General features: G+C 31.7%; 4 protein-coding genes across 4 annotated transcripts; 1 reads left to right on the top strand and 3 right to left on the bottom strand.

Moving 5' to 3' along the window:
- Window positions 1-290: 290 nt before the first annotated feature.
- Window positions 291-1,695, bottom strand: LOC111426994 (pancreatic lipase-related protein 2-like). Its single transcript, XM_023061927.2, has 6 exons — window positions 1,544-1,695; window positions 1,185-1,478; window positions 909-1,130; window positions 667-852; window positions 450-615; window positions 291-395 (listed from the first exon to the last, which is right to left on the bottom strand). The coding sequence occupies exons 1-6, from the start codon at window positions 1,572-1,574 to the stop codon at window positions 338-340; spliced, it is 957 nt and encodes a 318-aa protein (XP_022917695.2). The 5' UTR covers window positions 1,575-1,695; the 3' UTR covers window positions 291-337.
- A 203-nt stretch (window positions 1,696-1,898) lies between these two features.
- Window positions 1,899-4,861, bottom strand: LOC111426995 (phospholipase A1-like). Its single transcript, XM_023061928.2, has 6 exons — window positions 4,592-4,861; window positions 4,228-4,542; window positions 3,990-4,175; window positions 3,698-3,934; window positions 2,364-2,532; window positions 1,899-2,085 (listed from the first exon to the last, which is right to left on the bottom strand). Exons 1-6 carry the CDS (start codon window positions 4,644-4,646, stop codon window positions 1,965-1,967), a joined length of 1,083 nt encoding a protein of 360 aa, XP_022917696.1. The 5' UTR covers window positions 4,647-4,861; the 3' UTR covers window positions 1,899-1,964.
- Window positions 4,862-5,355: 494 nt separating this feature from the next.
- On the top strand, window positions 5,356-6,473 carry LOC111426928 (protein BCCIP homolog). Its single transcript, XM_023061825.2, has 4 exons — window positions 5,356-5,543; window positions 5,596-5,844; window positions 5,902-6,178; window positions 6,230-6,473. The coding sequence occupies exons 1-4, from the start codon at window positions 5,454-5,456 to the stop codon at window positions 6,439-6,441; spliced, it is 828 nt and encodes a 275-aa protein (XP_022917593.1). The 5' UTR covers window positions 5,356-5,453; the 3' UTR covers window positions 6,442-6,473.
- An 800-nt stretch (window positions 6,474-7,273) lies between these two features.
- REPTOR-B (REPTOR-binding partner) lies at window positions 7,274-14,298 on the bottom strand. The gene is made up of 4 exons (XM_023061826.2): window positions 14,156-14,298; window positions 7,768-7,855; window positions 7,578-7,699; window positions 7,274-7,517 (listed from the first exon to the last, which is right to left on the bottom strand). The coding sequence occupies exons 1-4, from the start codon at window positions 14,207-14,209 to the stop codon at window positions 7,419-7,421; spliced, it is 363 nt and encodes a 120-aa protein (XP_022917594.1). The 5' UTR covers window positions 14,210-14,298; the 3' UTR covers window positions 7,274-7,418.
- Between the last annotated feature and the right edge of the window lie 3,601 nt (window positions 14,299-17,899).

Genomic DNA, 17,899 nt, shown 5'->3' with positions numbered 1-17,899 from the left:
TGTAAAAGAGTGAGATTTTGTGGTTTCAATAGAAGAAACTATGACGAATCGAATGACGTATAGATGTTGATAATCGAGTACATCGTTTTCGAGTTATGACCACTTAAAAAAGATCATTTTTATGTTATTTTCGTGTACTTTCGTAATATTTTAGCGCAATTCAAGACACTTATTACGTATTGGCTAAGGATTAAGCTTTCCAAAGAGATATTGTTCGTCAAAACCGGATAATATTGAAGGTTAACTTCGCAAAGATATTTCAAGTAATTACAAAATTATGTAAATATCATTTAAAAATTTTATTTCAATATTTGTACAAAATAATTTTGCAAATATTTCATCCTAACCCAAATGGTGGAAAGTTGTTTGTACTTAGAAAGTAAATACCTCGAGTACTAAAAAAATGTAATCATAGTTTTAAACAAACCCAATAAACAAAAAATATTTACTTCGAATCACAATGTTCACCCATAATTGCCAATCTTTTCCTAGCTCCGCTACAACTACCTAAAAGATAATCAAACACACTAGGACATTCAGTTGCGACGAATTTTTTTGAAACTATTGATTCCGAATAGTATAAATTCACCATCATATGACTACAATATGGAGTGTCTAAAAGAAAAAAAAATTAATTAATTATAATCTCCTTCGAAAAATACAAACATATATTATTTTCACAAGCCGGTTGAGTAGAACCACCATTCACATAAAAATCAGCATGTCCAATCGGTTCTATTTTACCAAAGGATCCAGCATTTGTATGAATTACATCAACAAAATCGGCATCAGAAGGATCTAATTTCCAGTCATTTATGTGAGACGCAAAAAATGGCAATGCTGGATCTAATCCTAAAATTAAATTCAAATTTACATTTATAAAAAAATATGTTTATAAAGTTTCGAACCTGTTATCCTTCCCAAACTAAACCCAATTACTTTTTTTAAATGATTACTTGCAAAACTAGCGATGTGAGCTCCTAAACTAAACCCTAAAGCGTGGAATTGATTTGGCATAATTCCATAACTTGATAAACTAGCCGCTAAAATTGCTACACATTGTCCCACGTGCCAAGTATTCAAAAAAGCTGCGGGATAACAAGGAGCTTTTGCCAAAGAACTCCAATCAACTAATTAAAATCGATTATTTTTTTAAAATTTTTCTATAAATTATTAAAAATTACCCATAATAGCTTGATATCCCGCACTCGCATAAGTTTTCGGTATCGAACTAACTGCTGGGTTATTTTCGTTTCCGGCATATCCATGAATTATTATTTTAATAGGAGCAGAAAAATTAAATCCATCCGGTAATAACGGCTCGAACGGATTCAACATAACTTTATAGTTACTTGAGGTAGTTGAGGGCATGTACAAAACAAATCTTATTAAATTTACTTGGCAAGGTTCTTCATAGTATACTACACATTGTCCTAACGTTAATTTATAAGAAATCGAAAAATCCATAATTATAATTACTAAAAGAAATAATTTAAGCTTCCTAATAAAGTAAATTTTATTCAATTTCCTTTAAATAACTTACATGTAAAAATAAAAAGATCTAATCCAATCATCTTGAATCACTAAACCACACGCGACTCTTAAATGATAAAACTCTATCATCCTTCAGAGCTTGTGAGGTTTATGAGACGCGTTAATCTGTTACAAACCGTTAAGCGAATGAATCTCCATTACATTAAAACTGTAAAGCAGCGAATTTCCCGGTGCCAGTATAAAAAAAGAAAGTAACTCATTACGTTTATTGATATTCTATTCGAGTATCATCAATTGCTTATTTTGGGTGAAAGATTTTCGACAATAAATCCTTGTGGACTACATTGTTTTAGTGAAATTTTCGTTACACAAAATAATAAAAACGCTCAAAATAACTTTTACTTTTATTCACTGTTTAAATTTAAAATAATAATAAATAATTACAAATAAATTTCAATTAAAATTAAATTTCAAGGTTTATTTGTTGTGGAAACAATAGGATACAAGCAACATCGTTTATCTCCGGGAGCACCTGGTTCTTTTGGACAATAAGGTGGATCTTGTCCATATAAGCAGTATGATCCAGTTGTCCTAAAAATAAAAAATTCAGCAATCGACTTCTTACAAAATTCTTATACAAGAATCGAGAATTGTGCATTGAATTTTCCAACAGGGAAGTTGGGTAATTACATAATCGTTATTTACATGAAGTCTGGAAAGTTATTTGTTGCAGTAGGAACATGATTGTGTTCCGTTACTCCAATTTTGAATGTTCTAAGTTTTGTGTAATTTGCAGACGTGAGTTCATGCATTTTCGAAATTACAATTATAGAAGTACAATATAAAAACTATTCTAGTTTATTACTTACGTCAGAGGTGTGTATTGCCCCATGTATACTGGAACTCCTATACGTAATCCTGGACGAGGACCTGTTGGACATCTTCTAGAACACGGTTCTGCTCTACGTGCTAAAATTGGATGCAGACTCTCTGCCATGTAACAAACTGCCCACACATGGCTACATAGTTGTTCATCAACTGCGGATAATTAAAAATTCAATAAAAATGTAATATTGGAATTATTTTTTATTTTATCACAAAAGAAAAGGTTCATATATAAATTGCTCATAAATTAAATCATCCTTTATGTGGGAACAAATAGCTTTTTATGTTTTTACTTAGTATAGAAGTTGGCATAGATTATCAAATAAATCCTGAATTTTTTGAGTTTTCAGATTAATAGTAACAACGCAAAATATAATCATTGCCCAAAGTTCAATATGAAGACTTTGAGAGCAACTAAGTTGATGCTCAATGAAAAACCAAAAATAAAGTGATGCCAATGCCTATACATGATCAAATCGAAAAAATAGGATGTTACATGACGATCAATACTATATCTCCAAAGTTAGTCATTCCATCTTGAATGCTACCTCTAGAATAAAGAAATGGTAGATAACATAAAAGCAAGGAGTTACAATCATCAAACGATATGTGTAATGATTCTCGTTAACATAGAAAATGCTTTTAACTAGGATTCTTGTGTAAACATCATAAATGAGGTAGGGATGCAGCATCAAAGAGTGATGGCATATAATACATCAGATAGGAGTTCTATGAGCACATATCTAGGCAGTTTCATAGATGAGCATATAAAAATTACCACTGGAATAAGAAACTAGTTATGGTATAAACAAGAAGAATATAAAATGAGGTATGAGGAAACTCTAAGACGATAAATGCTGGTGCAAATTGATACTCCTGATCACCCCATGTTTGTACGCAGCGAATAAATGCGGTTAATATAGATAATTTGGGAGAGATCCTGCTTGACTACTAATAGTCCTGGTGTATGGTGACGGAGATGTTTCCAAACATAATTCGAGAAACAATGGGAGAAAATTGAATAGGAGTAACAGTCGTGAATGCACGTCCACAAAAATTGCTTGAACTATCACTATTCTCATCACTTCTACACCCCGTTAGACACAAGATATGATCAAAATATTTTACCTATAGTTTATCGAAGTAGTGTTAAAACTTAGAATTATAGTTTAACAAACCTAATCCGGTATTAACAATAATAAAATATTTTAATTAGCTAAATAAAAATTTTAAATTCTGTGGTATATCCATATTTATATATAACAGATTCGTTGAAAATCTGTTACAAATATCCAATAACTACTGTTAAAATATTTACATCCAGCTTTTTCGCAATACGGTTGAATTTTTCCACCGTTAACGCAGAAATCGACATGTCCTGATCTTCCTGCTTCGCCATAATGGCCAGCATTGGTATGAATGACATGTACGGCGTGTGCGTCTCCGCTATTCAACCTGCTATTTGCAGGAATTAACGGTCTCGCCGGATCCAAAGCGACTATTCTATGCATACGGAATAAGACATACTTCGCAATCAATCCACATGTGTGGGCACCTTAAAAAAATATTTTACCAATTTATTGATTTAGAAAATAATCTTGCTCGCATACCTAAAGAATGTCCAATACACATCAATCTTTCTGTCCGCAATCCTTGTTTTCTGAGTTCAGTGAAAAGATCTGCTGTACATTTCCCGACTGCTTTGATGTTATGAACTGCTGCTGGATAACATGGTGGTTGACTCATTGGGCCCCAATCGACCATCCAAACATTATAACTCCCATTATTAATGTATGCTAAAAGAATTAATTGTATTTTTAATTATTTAGATTTATTTCAAGTATGAACCATCTCTTAAAACAGCTATTGGAAGTGTATCATCTCCTCCAGCGTAACCGTGAATGATGATAACATCCTCTTTTTCAGGATCCCATGCGCTTTGTCTTAACCAATCTGAAACTGTTAAGTCAACCTCATGTTTTTTTCCGCCAGCATATAAAATATGTTTCAAATCTGGATCAGGGCAGATTGTTCTTTCATTTACTGGTCTCCAAACGCATTCTCTCATGGTTTTGTTTGAGATGCTTTGGTTGTGAAGAAAGAGTTCATCTTTAATTTCTTGACGAAGTGGTGGAATGATACCCCCTTGGGCATTTATTGTAACTAAAAAATCTTAGATATTATTTCGAATTCTATGATTTAAAACACTCACCAGAAAATAAACATTGAAGAAAAAATACACAAACTAAATGATTCAAAAAATCCATTATTTTTCACTACAAATTTAAACCTTTTGATGGTCTTTACCAGAAGAACGTGTATATATACTTAAGGAACTGGGGAAGAAAGTTTTAATTTCGATTCTCAATTGGATGCGTAAACAAGATACTTCGTTAAATCTTCAATTTAAATTTCAGTTTTATTACCCAGTGGCGTTCTTTGGGTATATTAAGAAAAAGTGGTCGCCGATACGAACTGACCCAAATTGTATTCAAAACTGAGCCCCGAAGCCGAGTATCTGGAGTAAATCGCCAGTTAACGGCATTTGCTATTACGTGTGTCTGAAAATTCAGGCTCATACATACATAACGAGATGTGGGCTTAAAAAGTAGGAAGCGTGACACTTTTTAACGAGCTCTTTTTTATGTTTATTGTATTAACGGGAAAGTAATAGGTTTGTTTAACATCATTTATATGTTAATTAAAAACGTGTTATGGCAAAGATTCATAGAATACATTAACAAATTATAAAAAAATGATTTTTAAGTTTTAATTTTATTGTTAAACATTACAACAGTTTCATATAGGCAACCAATATTGCATTAGAATTATATCCCAAATTTAATAAAATTAAACGACTTTAACTTTGTCTACATATTGTATATAGACGTTTAAAGTAAAATATAATTGCGTTTATTAATTAAAATCAAAATTAATTGCGTTAATTTTGAATTTTATCGTTTATCTAACTTCATTCATATCGGTGTACATAACCTAACATAACCACAATTTCATAAGTGAGGTTTTCACGTGTATTATTTGAATATATACATTGAATAGATAACAGGGATATAATGGCAGGGCCCTCCAAGAGACGTGCAATTAAAAATAAAGAATCGGAATCTGGTAGCGATATGGATGAGGACGGATATCATGGACAAGAGGTAACATTTTATAATTTCCGTTGTATACTTTTTCAAAATGTTCCTATTTTAGGAAATACAAGCAGACTTTGAAGGAAGAAATCCTGAAGCACATCATTTCCATGCTATAAAACAACTTCTTCAACAATTATTCTTAAAAGCCCATATCGATTTATCTCAATTAGCTGATTTGGTGATTGCCCAAACAGGAATTGGAAGTGTGTTAGTGCAGAGTTTGTATGATGATGAAGATGATAGTGATGATGATATGTCCTCTGATGCTTTTGGAATAACAAGTGTGATAAATATATCGTCACATAAGGTAATATTATGAAATTCTCAAAGCTAAAATTAATTAATTTAATGTTATATCATGTAGGAAACACCATGCATAAAACAATTAATTGCTTTAATCAAACAATTATCAAAAGAACATGCAGATGAATCAAAACAGAAAGAAATTGAAGATATTCTATCCAATAAAAAAGTAGGTCTGTTATTAAATGAAAGATATGTTAATATACCAGCCAAAATTGCGGATCCTTTACTTACCTCCTTAATGGGCGAAATAGACAGGTTTAAAAAGAAAGATTCTTCATATGATTTTGATTATTATGTGATGATTTGTAAAATGCATAAATCAAAACAAAATAAAAGTAATTTTAAGTTATAAGAATACAACTTTGTGTGTAACTGTCGTTTTTTAGGTGAAATATTATTTGCAAATGCAGAAGAAGAAATTTTTGCAAAAGAAGCAAAAGCATGTTTTGATTTTGATGTGACTCAAGAATCAGATACATCAGTTACTGGAAAATGGTCTGAGGATGATGTTGAAATGACTCCATTCCGATTAGTTTTATTTTTTGAAGGAAATAAATTTTCTAATATTGTACAACAAGTTAAAGCTTTTGTTAATTAGGTATAAGAAATAAACCGATTTATACAATGATATATTTTGTAGTTTTGCTTACTCTGTTATTTTAGTTATTAAGATTTAAATTATGACTAAATTGTACTATATAAGTATAATAGTATATATTTTCTATTCTCAAGACATACAAATATTTCAATAACAAAATAAGGAGTAGGAATCTGCCAACAGACTTACCTAGACAATCTCTTTGGATTTTGAAGACTTAAAATGTGACTGATGGAGATGCATCACAGATGAGTTAATTAATTACACAATTAATAGGGGTTTTACTTACACTTTATCACATTTCAGAAGTTAAGTCAAACTCATAATGAATACTTAAATCTTGATTTTGGAATGGCAGCAAATTTTACTGACTATGGTTTATTGATCTTTATTTGCTCATTAAACCATTCTAGTACTGTTATGGTTGTACGGACCTGTACCAGCGAAGAGGTAACACTTGTTTCAGAGAGGAACTGATGATGGAAGATGGAGAAGATGCGTACAGGATCACGACGAATGAAGACAAATTGTCCGGGGGGTTAAGGATCTTACAGGACCATAGTGTCAATGGGATGATGATGAAAGTTGAATTAGAAACAATGTAGTGCAAACCTTCTTATATTTTAGCGCTATATTTTGCAAAAAATGCAACTGATCCCAATCCGTTAATAATAAAATAGCAATATTTTGAATCTTTTCAAACTGATTTATTTGAATTAATTTCGGTAAATGAGATAGAAATAACATAAGATTTATACAATTAAGGATATATTCAAATAATCCAATTTTCGATTAAAATCCAATATGGAGCAGAAAATATTAGTAATTGTCATCTTTTAAAAACATTTATTTTATAGTTAATTTTAACAAAAATATATACTTTAAACTGTACCCAATAAGAATAAAATAAAATAATTAATACTTTTTTAACAATAAAAAATATTTTAATAGAAGAGGTTGAAATTGTGGTTCTCTTTTTAAGAATCTTGTTTTAGATTGCCCAAGTCGTCCAGAATTTCTTCTTGCATTCCTTCTGGGATATGACCAGCGTCTATTTCTTTAGCCCAGCTCTGGTACTAAACAAAAAAATTTAAAACAGATTAGTATATATCTAAAGAACAAGGAAATGTACTTACTTTGTCTAATTCTTTTCTTAAAGCAAGCACAGCCTTTTCTCTGTCAGCTACCAATTCTTCTAAATATTGATACCTTAACTTTTTCCTAGCTCTACATTCTCGAGCACTTTGTCTACTGCGCTCTAAAAATAAATAAACGAAAACAAATATTAAAACCATTAGAATATTAAATATTTTAAAATAAATGTACCCAGTTTAGCCTTCATATCAACCTTCTCACTGGATTTTCTCCCTGGTTTTCGTCCCCTTTTCCCAGACTCCTTTCTATGAGGACCCTCCTATAAATTAAAATCATGTAAAATATATTAATTTTTTATGCGCATTGATAAATTCTGATTTCAACATGTGTAAGGACACTGACCTTAATTCTGTTCGCGTTATTGATTATTTTAGAAACCATAAATAATATAACGTCTGTTTGGATGAGGCAAATATGTAGGCTTGAATTGTTATATTTATAAATAACATGGAATACGCAATTACTTTTAACTATTAAAAAACAGTTTGTTGTATCAACATTTATATTTAAGTATAATTTAGGTAATATAAAAATAATAGATAAACAAATGTAACCTTGGGTGCCACTACCTAGCTAATTATCGCCAAAATGTGAGTATATGATTGACCAATGTTTTTAAATTTTACAATGTTGACCAAAAATAGGTTTTTTTCTGATAAGATAATAACATTACTATGCGATTTTCTATTTTTTTACAGGCACCTAACAAATATTATCCGGAAATCATTTTCAATTTCTATCTTCTTTCTTATCAAAATCCAGCCAGTGTGTATAGTAACTGTTATCTATAAAATGGTATTTTCGTCAACACGATCTGTTATTCCGGCTATATAAATTCAAAACGCGCATATTCATAATTAAAATTTACAATAAAACGAACGCTGTATGGAGTTCTTGGAAGCAACGGTACATAAGATAGATGTTCTGCGCATTTAAAGAACCTTGAAAACGATGGCTCAGCCTACCTCAATAATTACATCTAAGCAGGAAATCGCAGACAGGTATGCAAAAGTCTGCTACTCTTACTAGACAGGTTTAAATATAACCAACTCCGAGTTTCTGGAAACAATAACGGGCGGTAGACTTGTTTTGACGCCGACTACGTTTGTATTTTTTTTTAATTATTCCACGATCATCGTAATAATGAGACGTCCTTGGCCTTAATGAGTGATCTACGTATTGTAAAAGTGTGCAAATTCAAGGTATCGATCAACTTCTACGCCATTCGCTACAAAGTTATATAGCACAATCTTCATTGTGTTATGCAGGTATTACTTTCTCTTAGCGATTGAACAATATTATAATGGAACTTTATACGTAGAATTTACATATAGATAGTAAAATCGTCTGGCTACAGATGTGTATAAAATTAAATATGGCATAAATATGAATTTATTACGGCTGAAAGTGCTGCTTCTTTGTTTGTATACTAAAAAAAGAAGTGTGATAAAAAAATATGATGAGATGAAAATTCATTTTCGATTTCCGATTAAGTTTCGGATTCTCATAATAACACTTTAAATAACACTGCACAGCTGGGAACTAAATCCAGAAATGCTAACTATAGCACTATAATACAGAAAAAGGAATGCTATGCAGATGACGTAATTAATAAACAAAGATTCGAGATAGTGATACTTCTGTACAAGTGACACGCACAAGAGGCCAAACAAAGACTGAAAACAAAGAGAAAAAAAAAACAAATAGAACAACTACTGTAAGGAAATGAACTGAAAAGAAGACTGGTAATACAAGAAAAAGTTTAAATAGAAATTTTAAAGAGAAGAAAGCCGAATTGTACCCGCAAGAACAATACTAGAGAGAAGAAGAAGACGATTGGATAAAGACAAGTATAAGCAAAAAAGACTGAATATAAATTAGAAGGAAACTGTAAAGCAAGAAGAGGAGTAAGAGAAAAAGAAATCTGTATTACTACAAACTGGAAACTGACTGAAATAGAGGAGAAAACCAAAAATTAGTTGGACAGAGAGGAGAGTATTGGAAAGAGATTATAAAGGTCAGAAAAGAACTGTAGAGAGAAGTGGAGCACTTGAAAAACTTTGGTAATAAAAGAGAGGAGTTGCTCAAAGGTTGGAAAGAAGAGAAAGATATTAAACAGAGAAGAAGGCGGCTGGAATAATAAAAACAAGAGAATGAACAGGGGCTGAAAAAAGAAAAAAACACTGAGCAGAGAGAAGGGAAACAGGAGAGAGACTGTAAAGGGATGATAGTTCGTAGACTGCTAAAAGAAAGATTAGAAAAATACTGATTATAGAAGAAAGAAGTTGAACAAAAACTGGAAGGAGAAGAATGAAACCGAACTGAGATGGCAGAGATTAGAAAGGCAATAAAGGGATTTGACTGAGAAAAGATACCCTTGAAAAAGTTTGGTAATAGAAGAAATAGATTGCATAAAGATTGACAGATGCAATAAAATATCGGACAGAGGTGGCGGACAAAAAAAGAAGTGTAAAGGTAAGTAATATTTAGACATAACACAGAAGTGGAAGGTTGAATAGAGAGAGTAACGACTGGAAAGAGAAAGGACTACAAAGAGACTGTAAAAACAAAAAATAGACTTAACATAGATATGGAAAGATACTTGTAATGGAAGAAATAAGCTGAACAAAATTGGAAAGAGAAAAATGAGACTGGACTGAGGAAGAATAGATTGGAAAGGTAGCAAAGTAAAGAGGTAACAGACAAAAAAGGAAGTCTAAAGGCAAGCAATAGAATTGACACAGAAGGGGGCGGCTGGAAAGAGATTGGTAATAGAAGAAAGATATTGAGCAAAGACTGAATGGTTAAAGGAGCTGTGTAAGAGAAAGCTGGAAAGAGATTTTGAAGCCAAAAAAAAATGGACATAATAGCAAGTGGATGGCTGAATAGAAACTGGTAATAGAAGATTGGGATTAAACACAATGGAAAGACAAGAAGGGTATTGGACAAGAAGGAGAAAGACTGCAAAAAGGCTGTAAAAGCATGAAGAGGATATCTAGCTTGAAATCTACTTGATTGCCATAATGTTAGTTATTAATTATACATCATTTATAGCTTTCAATTTCTAAACATAGTAAGGACCTCAGATTCTTTTTCAATTATATCTAATTAGACGTTTTTCTTTTCATTCATAAACCTTTCAGATCTTTTTAGTTTTGCTAATGTTACTAAATATTTTTAATCTCTCTCTTTTCTGCCCTTGATTTGGCAGAAACTGTTAATGCATCTCTATTTAATTTTAAATGGAACTTTCATTTAAAATTTATTCATTTTCAATTTTAGTGCTAAAATACGATACTTTTTCTACATAAAAATATTGACTTTACACCATCTACCTTCAAATTAGCTGAGAAGAAACGTAGAGTAAGAAACGTAGAGTATCCTAATGCGTAATATGTTTGTTGAATTAAAAAAGTTATTTTGCGCAACCTGGCCATGGACGTAGTTCAAGTGACTTTATTGTGTCCTTTATTTTAAACATAGTACGCACTTAATCATCCGAACAGTGCAATCTATGAGCTTGTACTCAATCGCAATGTTCTAAAAAAGAAGAAAAACCTATTAAACAACAAAAGCCAGAAACTGAAGAGATAATATTCATATAACTTTTTCTAGTAGTCAACAAACTTTCTTTTAGTTAACTTGCAGATTTTGTTATATCAGATATAACAAATTATCATATAACTTTCTGACAAACGGGTAAAATGCGGACTACACAGGGTGTATCTAAATTGATGCGAAAGATTTTAAGGGGTGATTTTTCAAAGAAAATTGAGGGGGTCTTTCACATAATTTTTTGGTCAAAACCACTTCTCCTTCAAGTTATAGCCTTCTAGATTTAGGGGAAAAAATTGTTTTTCTTTAATAAATCCACTATGGAGGAATTTGGAAGGATGAAATTTGGCAGATAACTATTACTAATAAGGTGACATTTTTTTGACGATTTTTATAACCCTAATTTACAAGAGGCTGAAAAAATCAACCCCATAATACTTTGCATTCAATACGCAACTTTTTTGTCTCTCGACATTTTCTCCTAAAATCAGGCTCAGGTAAATTAATTCAGAGATTGGTTATTGTTAGTCAAAGAAATGAAGTAATAATTTGTTAGTTGTAAAATGTCAAGAGATAAGAAAGTTGCAGATTTTTACCCTTAACTTTAGAGGGCTATAACTTGGAGGAGAAGGGGTTTTGACCAAAAAGTTATATTGAAGACCTCCTTAATTTTTGCTGAAAAATCACCCCATAAAATCTTTCGCATCAATTTAGATACACCCTGTATTTATAAGTGCACAGATGGAATAATAATGTATAGATAAAAATATGGGAAAGATTTTTCCGCCCTCCATTATCCTTGATGCTCGTTTGAAATAATTATCCGGTTGTTACCTAACGATTCGATTCCGCATTCGCGACCGGCCGTTATTTGCGCTTTCAACTGAGCTATTTACGTCAGTCTGTTGATGGTAGTTTAAACGGGAAATTGCGACCGAAACGAAAGATTTGTTATAGGTATATAGAAAACCCGACCTATTCCACGAATTTATTCTGCCGAAGTTTTACTCGGCCCACAACGGGTACAATGCCAAGGTCGAACGATAGATTTTTAAAACGCACGTCGTATCGTCGTCATCGTCGTCGTTTTCAATTGCGTTTTAACACCTTACAGGTTTTTAATATTAAACATAAAAAATTCTGAAAATGTTAGAATTTAAGTAAAAATTAATGTTTTGTTAAACAAATTAATCAATTCAATCAATTAATATACAATTAAATTATTAATAAAAAATTGTATTAAAGTTAAAAAAAAATGTAATGATATCTAGGTGGATTCGTTTGAATGGAATAGCTTATTAAAGGTTTCACACAACGCATTATAAAGTGAAGAGTAAAGTGTTGAATGAAACTAGGCGTACGCTTCTAAAATAATTAAAAATAAGAGGTGCTAAAGGTCTCACCCGTCGTCTCGCACTCACACAAGTGGCACTCTCTGCTGAAGGCGCAATAGACAAAGTGTGTATGCTGATCACAAACGTTTTCTATACGATGCGACACAGCTATATAGAGTGAACGAAATGTATGTGTTTATGCGACGTGGTTGCCCGACCAGGAAGGGTATTGCGCAGTTCACGGCTCGACCCGGCCTCTCTACAGGATTGGCGAGCAGCAGGAGCAAGCCGGAGAGTCGATAACCACCTCATACAAAACGCTTTGTTGCCGGGTGCATCCCGACTATAAATGCGAATGTTAAAGAACGGACAATCATCGAAAATTATTATAATTATTTTCAAACTTTATTTACATCTTAAAACTAATAAATTGATAACGTGTTTATTTATACGAAGTAGCGAAAATCGTCAGTCACGCACTTATTATAAACATAAATAGTGCGTAATATATGTAGTGGAAAGTCGCAAATATAACCATATCTTATCTATAGTAGGTTAATGCTGCTTTTTTTATTATAAATCAACAGTCAATAACAAGCAACGTTTCATACGATTTTTAACTCCTTACAGAGTAGGCAACATTATTTACATAATACATATTTTCATATTTTTGATATAAATTAAGTTTTTGTAGTATGTTTACACTATTTTTATTAAAGTTTAAATAAGTGCAATAAAACCTCGATATAAAGAATTTCTGATGTAACGGACAAAATATTTTTAAGTCGTACTATTAATATTACAATTGTATCTATTTTATACATCAGTATATTTAAATATAGATGTTAGCGCTCATAGATAGAATCCAACTCGAGTTATTCCCCGAGTTGTTTATACGATATATAAATCAAGGACGGTAGTTCTAGTTTTAATTTTTATTCATCTTATTCATGTAGCACTGAATAACAGGTAAAAGTAAAACTAACACTAGACCTAGGACTAGAAACATTCGGCTATAACCGTGCGTCTGAAGACGCACTCCTAAACCCGAAACTTTCTAGGTCTAGTGTTAGTTCTACTTTTAGTTCAATGAACAATATACCATAATCTAGTTCTATTATAAGTGTTAGCCAAGTTATTCAGCGCTAGATTATTTCAATTGCAAATTAAAAATTTTTCATATTCGACTATAACAAAGATTCCCTTTCCCGTATTAATCTGTTATATCGAGGTTTCACTAAAACAAAAACTAAAACAAACGAATTATCGAGTTAGCGCCATCTACTACCTAGTAGTGGAGATATAATGAATACGGGATTCTACAATATATTGATTAAAAAAATCTAAAACCTATCTAAAAAATATCAACACATTTCAAGGCTAATTCTAAAAAATTAACACAGAATAAAATTATCAAACAATAACATCAAGCGTAGCAAAATAACTTTACGCAATAATTAGTTACATAAATATTTTAAAAGGCGCATGCGCGGCAATCTAGAAAATACCCAAAAGTGCCTCATTGTAGAAACAAAAACATCATATTGAAACAAAAACATTTTGAATAAATTAATATTACATTTTACAACTTCTTTATATTGTTTTAAGAAATTTGATGTAAATGTTACAATTTCTAGCGAGCGTGTGGATTAGGATTTTTATTGACTTACGTTTACGGGATTTTCGGGGATGACAGTCATCTCCTGAAACTCCATCATATCCATGGGATGATGTGTGAGCGTTTCGTTATAAATTCGTCAATTTTACCTGCGTTTTCACGTGTATTTTGATCTGCACAATGTGTAACACTCCCAACGTGTACTCTGTTTACAAACATTTGCAAGGTCATCTGGTTACGTCAAGAGTGGTGTGGCGTGTGCACGAACTTATAGACATCTATAAACTGAAAGCTTAAGTTGGTCAATTTAGCTTTTAATTCCTGCAATTATTGTTAACATATTCGTAATTTCATTCATAGATGTGGCTATTTTCAATTATTATCATGAATGTACTTTGTATAGTGGTCATCGAGAAAAAAAATATAATAATATATATAATTCTTAAACTTTTGTTGCAAAGGCTGAAAAAGATTTGGAAAACTTGAAAATAATGTGACCTTATTTATTATTTCTTAATACGGGTTCAAAATCATTTCTTGCGGTTTCGATGTAAAACAACGGTCATTTTCAAGATTTAATAAAGTCAATACATACATAAATAAAAATTAGGCTTTCCGTGTTTAAGATTACACATAACGTTTTCAGTTTGTCAACGTTCTTGCAGCTTACCTCCTACCTCGTTTGCTATATTCGTGGAGATTTCCACCTCACCTCTTTGTTCACCTTTAAAATATACAATGCTTTTGCACTTTTTTGCATGTATGAAGAATATAAACATTAAGCATTGCAATCACGCAAAAATTCCACCAATAGCTTTTGATAGGGCTCCTGAAACTATTTTGACGATTTTAATCATTATTATGTATTAGATATATACTTAGGGTTGCAACATTGAGGTAACGATTAGTCAGGGAAAAATTTCTCTTTGTTTTATAATCATGCTTCGTAGCATTATGAAACACGCGGCAGTTATAATTAGCTCATGTTTGCAAATTAATTTTTGAAATACAAATTTATATTTCCCGAAGTTTACTGCTTTATTATCTGCTGAGTACACAATAACATTATAAGTTGGAGCGTAAATCCAAACATTTAATCTGTATTTTCGTTGTTTAATATCTGCATAGGGAAGACTTTTGTGTTAAAAAGTCTCGTATAGTATCGTATTTCTTACAAGATATTTAATTTCATATTATCCTTGGGTAGGGGTATCGAAAAAATCATCTCATTTTTATTATTCATTTTAAGTGTTCTAAATGCAACAGGTGTATCTCTTCGAGATCTCTGGGTCTACTGTGTTCGAGAGGATGCGATCTGGCTCATTATGGATTATGGCTCAGTGTGAATTACTTAATTGCTGTTGACGGCCAGCCTACTCCTTCGTCATCCTCATCCACACCTACAGCTATAGAATTGGAACAGATTTGAAATCGATACAAAGAGATATTAAGGATATGAATAGGAAATCCATACAAAAAGATATTAAGGATACGAATAAGGAATGTTGTGATGGGATGAAGCGGATCGAGTTGATTGTTTGCAGAAAATGGCATATTAAAGAGCGTCGGCTGTGAGATGAAGATCTGAAGTCTGTAAACTTGTGTTTCGCAATCCTTTCGGGACAGGATTGTGTTAATAATGAAAACACAAGAGTTATGATCAAGTTTCTATCTTGAAATTCAACGCGATACTAATTAGGAATAGGAAAAAAATTGTTTCAAGAAAGACAATAAATACTACCGGCTATTTCATAGCGAGGACATATAAGCAAATTTTAGATCAGTCGTCATTACTTACAGTTTCAAATTATATTAATTCATTCTAAAATTTGTTATATGAACTTGAGAACTAAATTCCACAGATTTGATTATTTGCATACAGGATTTCCTAGTTGATTTTGTTCTCATTTGTGGTCGTTTGTAAAAGGCAAAATGGATAGTAAGATTACAACTGAGATGAAATATGATGCAATTTAACTAAAAAAGCATCTACTAAATTCTGAACAATTTCTCAAATACTCCCAGATGTAGGCGGGAAAATTAATCGATATTTTTCTAGCGTATTTTCCTTTTCAGGGTTTAGCATCTCTTAGTCATGTTAACCCCTTTTGACGTTCTGTTAAAATTAATTTACCATATATAACACAATAACTTTCAACCTCAATTTATTTATTAAGGGGTTCTACGTTGAAAATTGGTTAAAACAAATTTGGTTTCGCTTGTAAATTGTGTTCAATAACCCATTCGCAAAGTGTTCAGATTGATACTATTTACATTGATTTTAGCAAAGTATAGAATAAGATATTTCACTGCTTATAATGTAAGCTCAAACGTTGAAATAGTATGCCGAAGTTGCTGAAACTCAAACACAGGCTTAATTTCACATTTTTTCATTCCCTCGTCTTATTGATTAATAATGTCGAGCATCAAGAACATCTTTCCATTTTAGCATTACAATAGCACAAGTACTTTCTTGGGCTATCATTTCATGTTTTTTCAGTTTTTTATTCAAACAAGAAAAAAAGTTCCTACAAGATGTGTACGCCTATCTGGCTAAATAAACGCTAGTGTAAGAGTTATCGGTATAGACTGTCCTTCTGGAATCTAGAAGGTTTTTTAGTAATGATAAAACAACATTTGAAGAAGCATTGCCATCTCCTTGGTTATCTTTTTCACAGTACACTTGGAAATCATATGTGTGTCCAACTGTGATGCATAACTTGTACACTTTTATGCCAAATTTATGTTTCTTATTTTTTATGTACTGTTTGAACCTTAGACGCCCACGGAATGGCACTAACGTTTCATCAATGTATATACAGGAGTCGGGCGTAAGAACCTCTTGAAATCTTTCTGCTATTTTTTTCATCAAAGGTGTCAATTTTCGGAGTCTATCATTACAAAAACTTACATCTTCATTATTGTTGAAATGCCACATCTGCAATAGCTGTTCAAATCGATTTCTTGGCATCACTTTATTGGAATATAGAATATTGATACTCCAATAAGCCTTTAGACGTGGCAATTGCATTAATCCCATCCACACGATAATACCTAAACAAAATTTCCATTTCACAAAGTTTGCTCAGTATACAGATTCGTCTGCTCATTAGAATTTTTTTCCAAATAAAATACTATCAAAATAGTTTGCCGTTCTTAGTGAAAGAAAAATTTACTCTACACCCATGCTTAACGTGTTAAGTTTCTAAACTAGGTCTTTTCTTTTACAGAACTGGTTAGTTAATTTATTGTCTAATCCTCTTAATTTGTCCGGGCTTGGGACTGACAATGATGGACCCATACACTTACAGTCACAATCAAAAATAACTTCACAAACAGAATATTTAGGAAACTGAAGAAGGTATTTTGAATGAATTTTTCAACATGAACCACAAAGAGATGGTTTATTAAAAATCTACTTCTTACAAATATTAAAGATTCTACAAATTTTATAAAATAGGCGGTACTTTCATGATTCCACAGTACAATTAACAGTTAATTTATTGATATCCTTTAATAAATAAATAGTCTACGTCGTAAACTCAAAAGTTTATCCATGTTCGTTCCGGAAGTTGTGGAGTCCAAGCGATGCAAGGAGATTATTCTATAACTCGTTTTTTAAAATTTGATTATAAAGCAAATTAAAAAAAATTTCAAAAATTATTTTTCAATGTGTTTTATGAGCTTTTTTTCATGAGTGGTAATAAATTTCAACTGGTGCTGCTTTTGCGGCACCATATTTCATGAAATTGACCTTTTTTGTATTTATTTAATTTTCTATGCCAGGAAGTTGTGA

This window comes from Onthophagus taurus, chromosome 2 (assembly GCF_036711975.1).
Source record: "Onthophagus taurus isolate NC chromosome 2, IU_Otau_3.0, whole genome shotgun sequence".
Classification (NCBI taxonomy): domain Eukaryota; kingdom Metazoa; phylum Arthropoda; class Insecta; order Coleoptera; family Scarabaeidae; genus Onthophagus; species Onthophagus taurus.
This window is presented reverse-complemented; position numbering and strand designations above follow the sequence as displayed.

What these genes read in the sequence shown, in the direction of transcription:
- REPTOR-B (XM_023061826.2), bottom strand. Translation starts at nt 14,209, where the DNA reads ATGGATATGATGGAGTTTCAGGAGATGACTGTCATCCCCGAAAATCCC. An exon ending in TCCCCGAAAATCCCGTAAAC is followed by an intron (nt 7,856 to 14,155) that starts GTAAGTCAATAA and finishes TTTAATTTATAG; the next exon opens with GAGGGTCCTCATAGAAAGGA. An exon ending in TGATATGAAGGCTAAACTGG is followed by an intron (nt 7,700 to 7,767) that starts GTACATTTATTT and finishes ATTTATTTTTAG; the next exon opens with AGCGCAGTAGACAAAGTGCT.
- LOC111426994 (XM_023061927.2), bottom strand. Translation starts at nt 1,574, where the DNA reads ATGATTGGATTAGATCTTTTTATTTTTACAT. An exon ending in AGATCTTTTTATTTTTACAT is followed by an intron (nt 1,479 to 1,543) that starts GTAAGTTATTTA and finishes TATTTCTTTTAG; the next exon opens with TAATTATAATTATGGATTTT. An exon ending in GGTGAACATTGTGATTCGAA is followed by an intron (nt 396 to 449) that starts GTAAATATTTTT and finishes ACATTTTTTTAG; the next exon opens with TACTCGAGGTATTTACTTTC.
- LOC111426928 (XM_023061825.2), top strand. Translation starts at nt 5,454, where the DNA reads ATGGCAGGGCCCTCCAAGAGACGTGCAATTAAAAATAAAGAATCGGAA. An exon ending in ACGGATATCATGGACAAGAG is followed by an intron (nt 5,544 to 5,595) that starts GTAACATTTTAT and finishes TTCCTATTTTAG; the next exon opens with GAAATACAAGCAGACTTTGA. An exon ending in TAAATCAAAACAAAATAAAA is followed by an intron (nt 6,179 to 6,229) that starts GTAATTTTAAGT and finishes GTCGTTTTTTAG; the next exon opens with GTGAAATATTATTTGCAAAT.
- LOC111426995 (XM_023061928.2), bottom strand. Translation starts at nt 4,646, where the DNA reads ATGGATTTTTTGAATCATTTAGTTTGTGTATTTTTTCTTCAATGTTTA. An exon ending in TCTTCAATGTTTATTTTCTG is followed by an intron (nt 4,543 to 4,591) that starts GTGAGTGTTTTA and finishes AAGATTTTTTAG; the next exon opens with TTACAATAAATGCCCAAGGG. An exon ending in AATAGCTGTTTTAAGAGATG is followed by an intron (nt 4,176 to 4,227) that starts GTTCATACTTGA and finishes TAATTCTTTTAG; the next exon opens with CATACATTAATAATGGGAGT.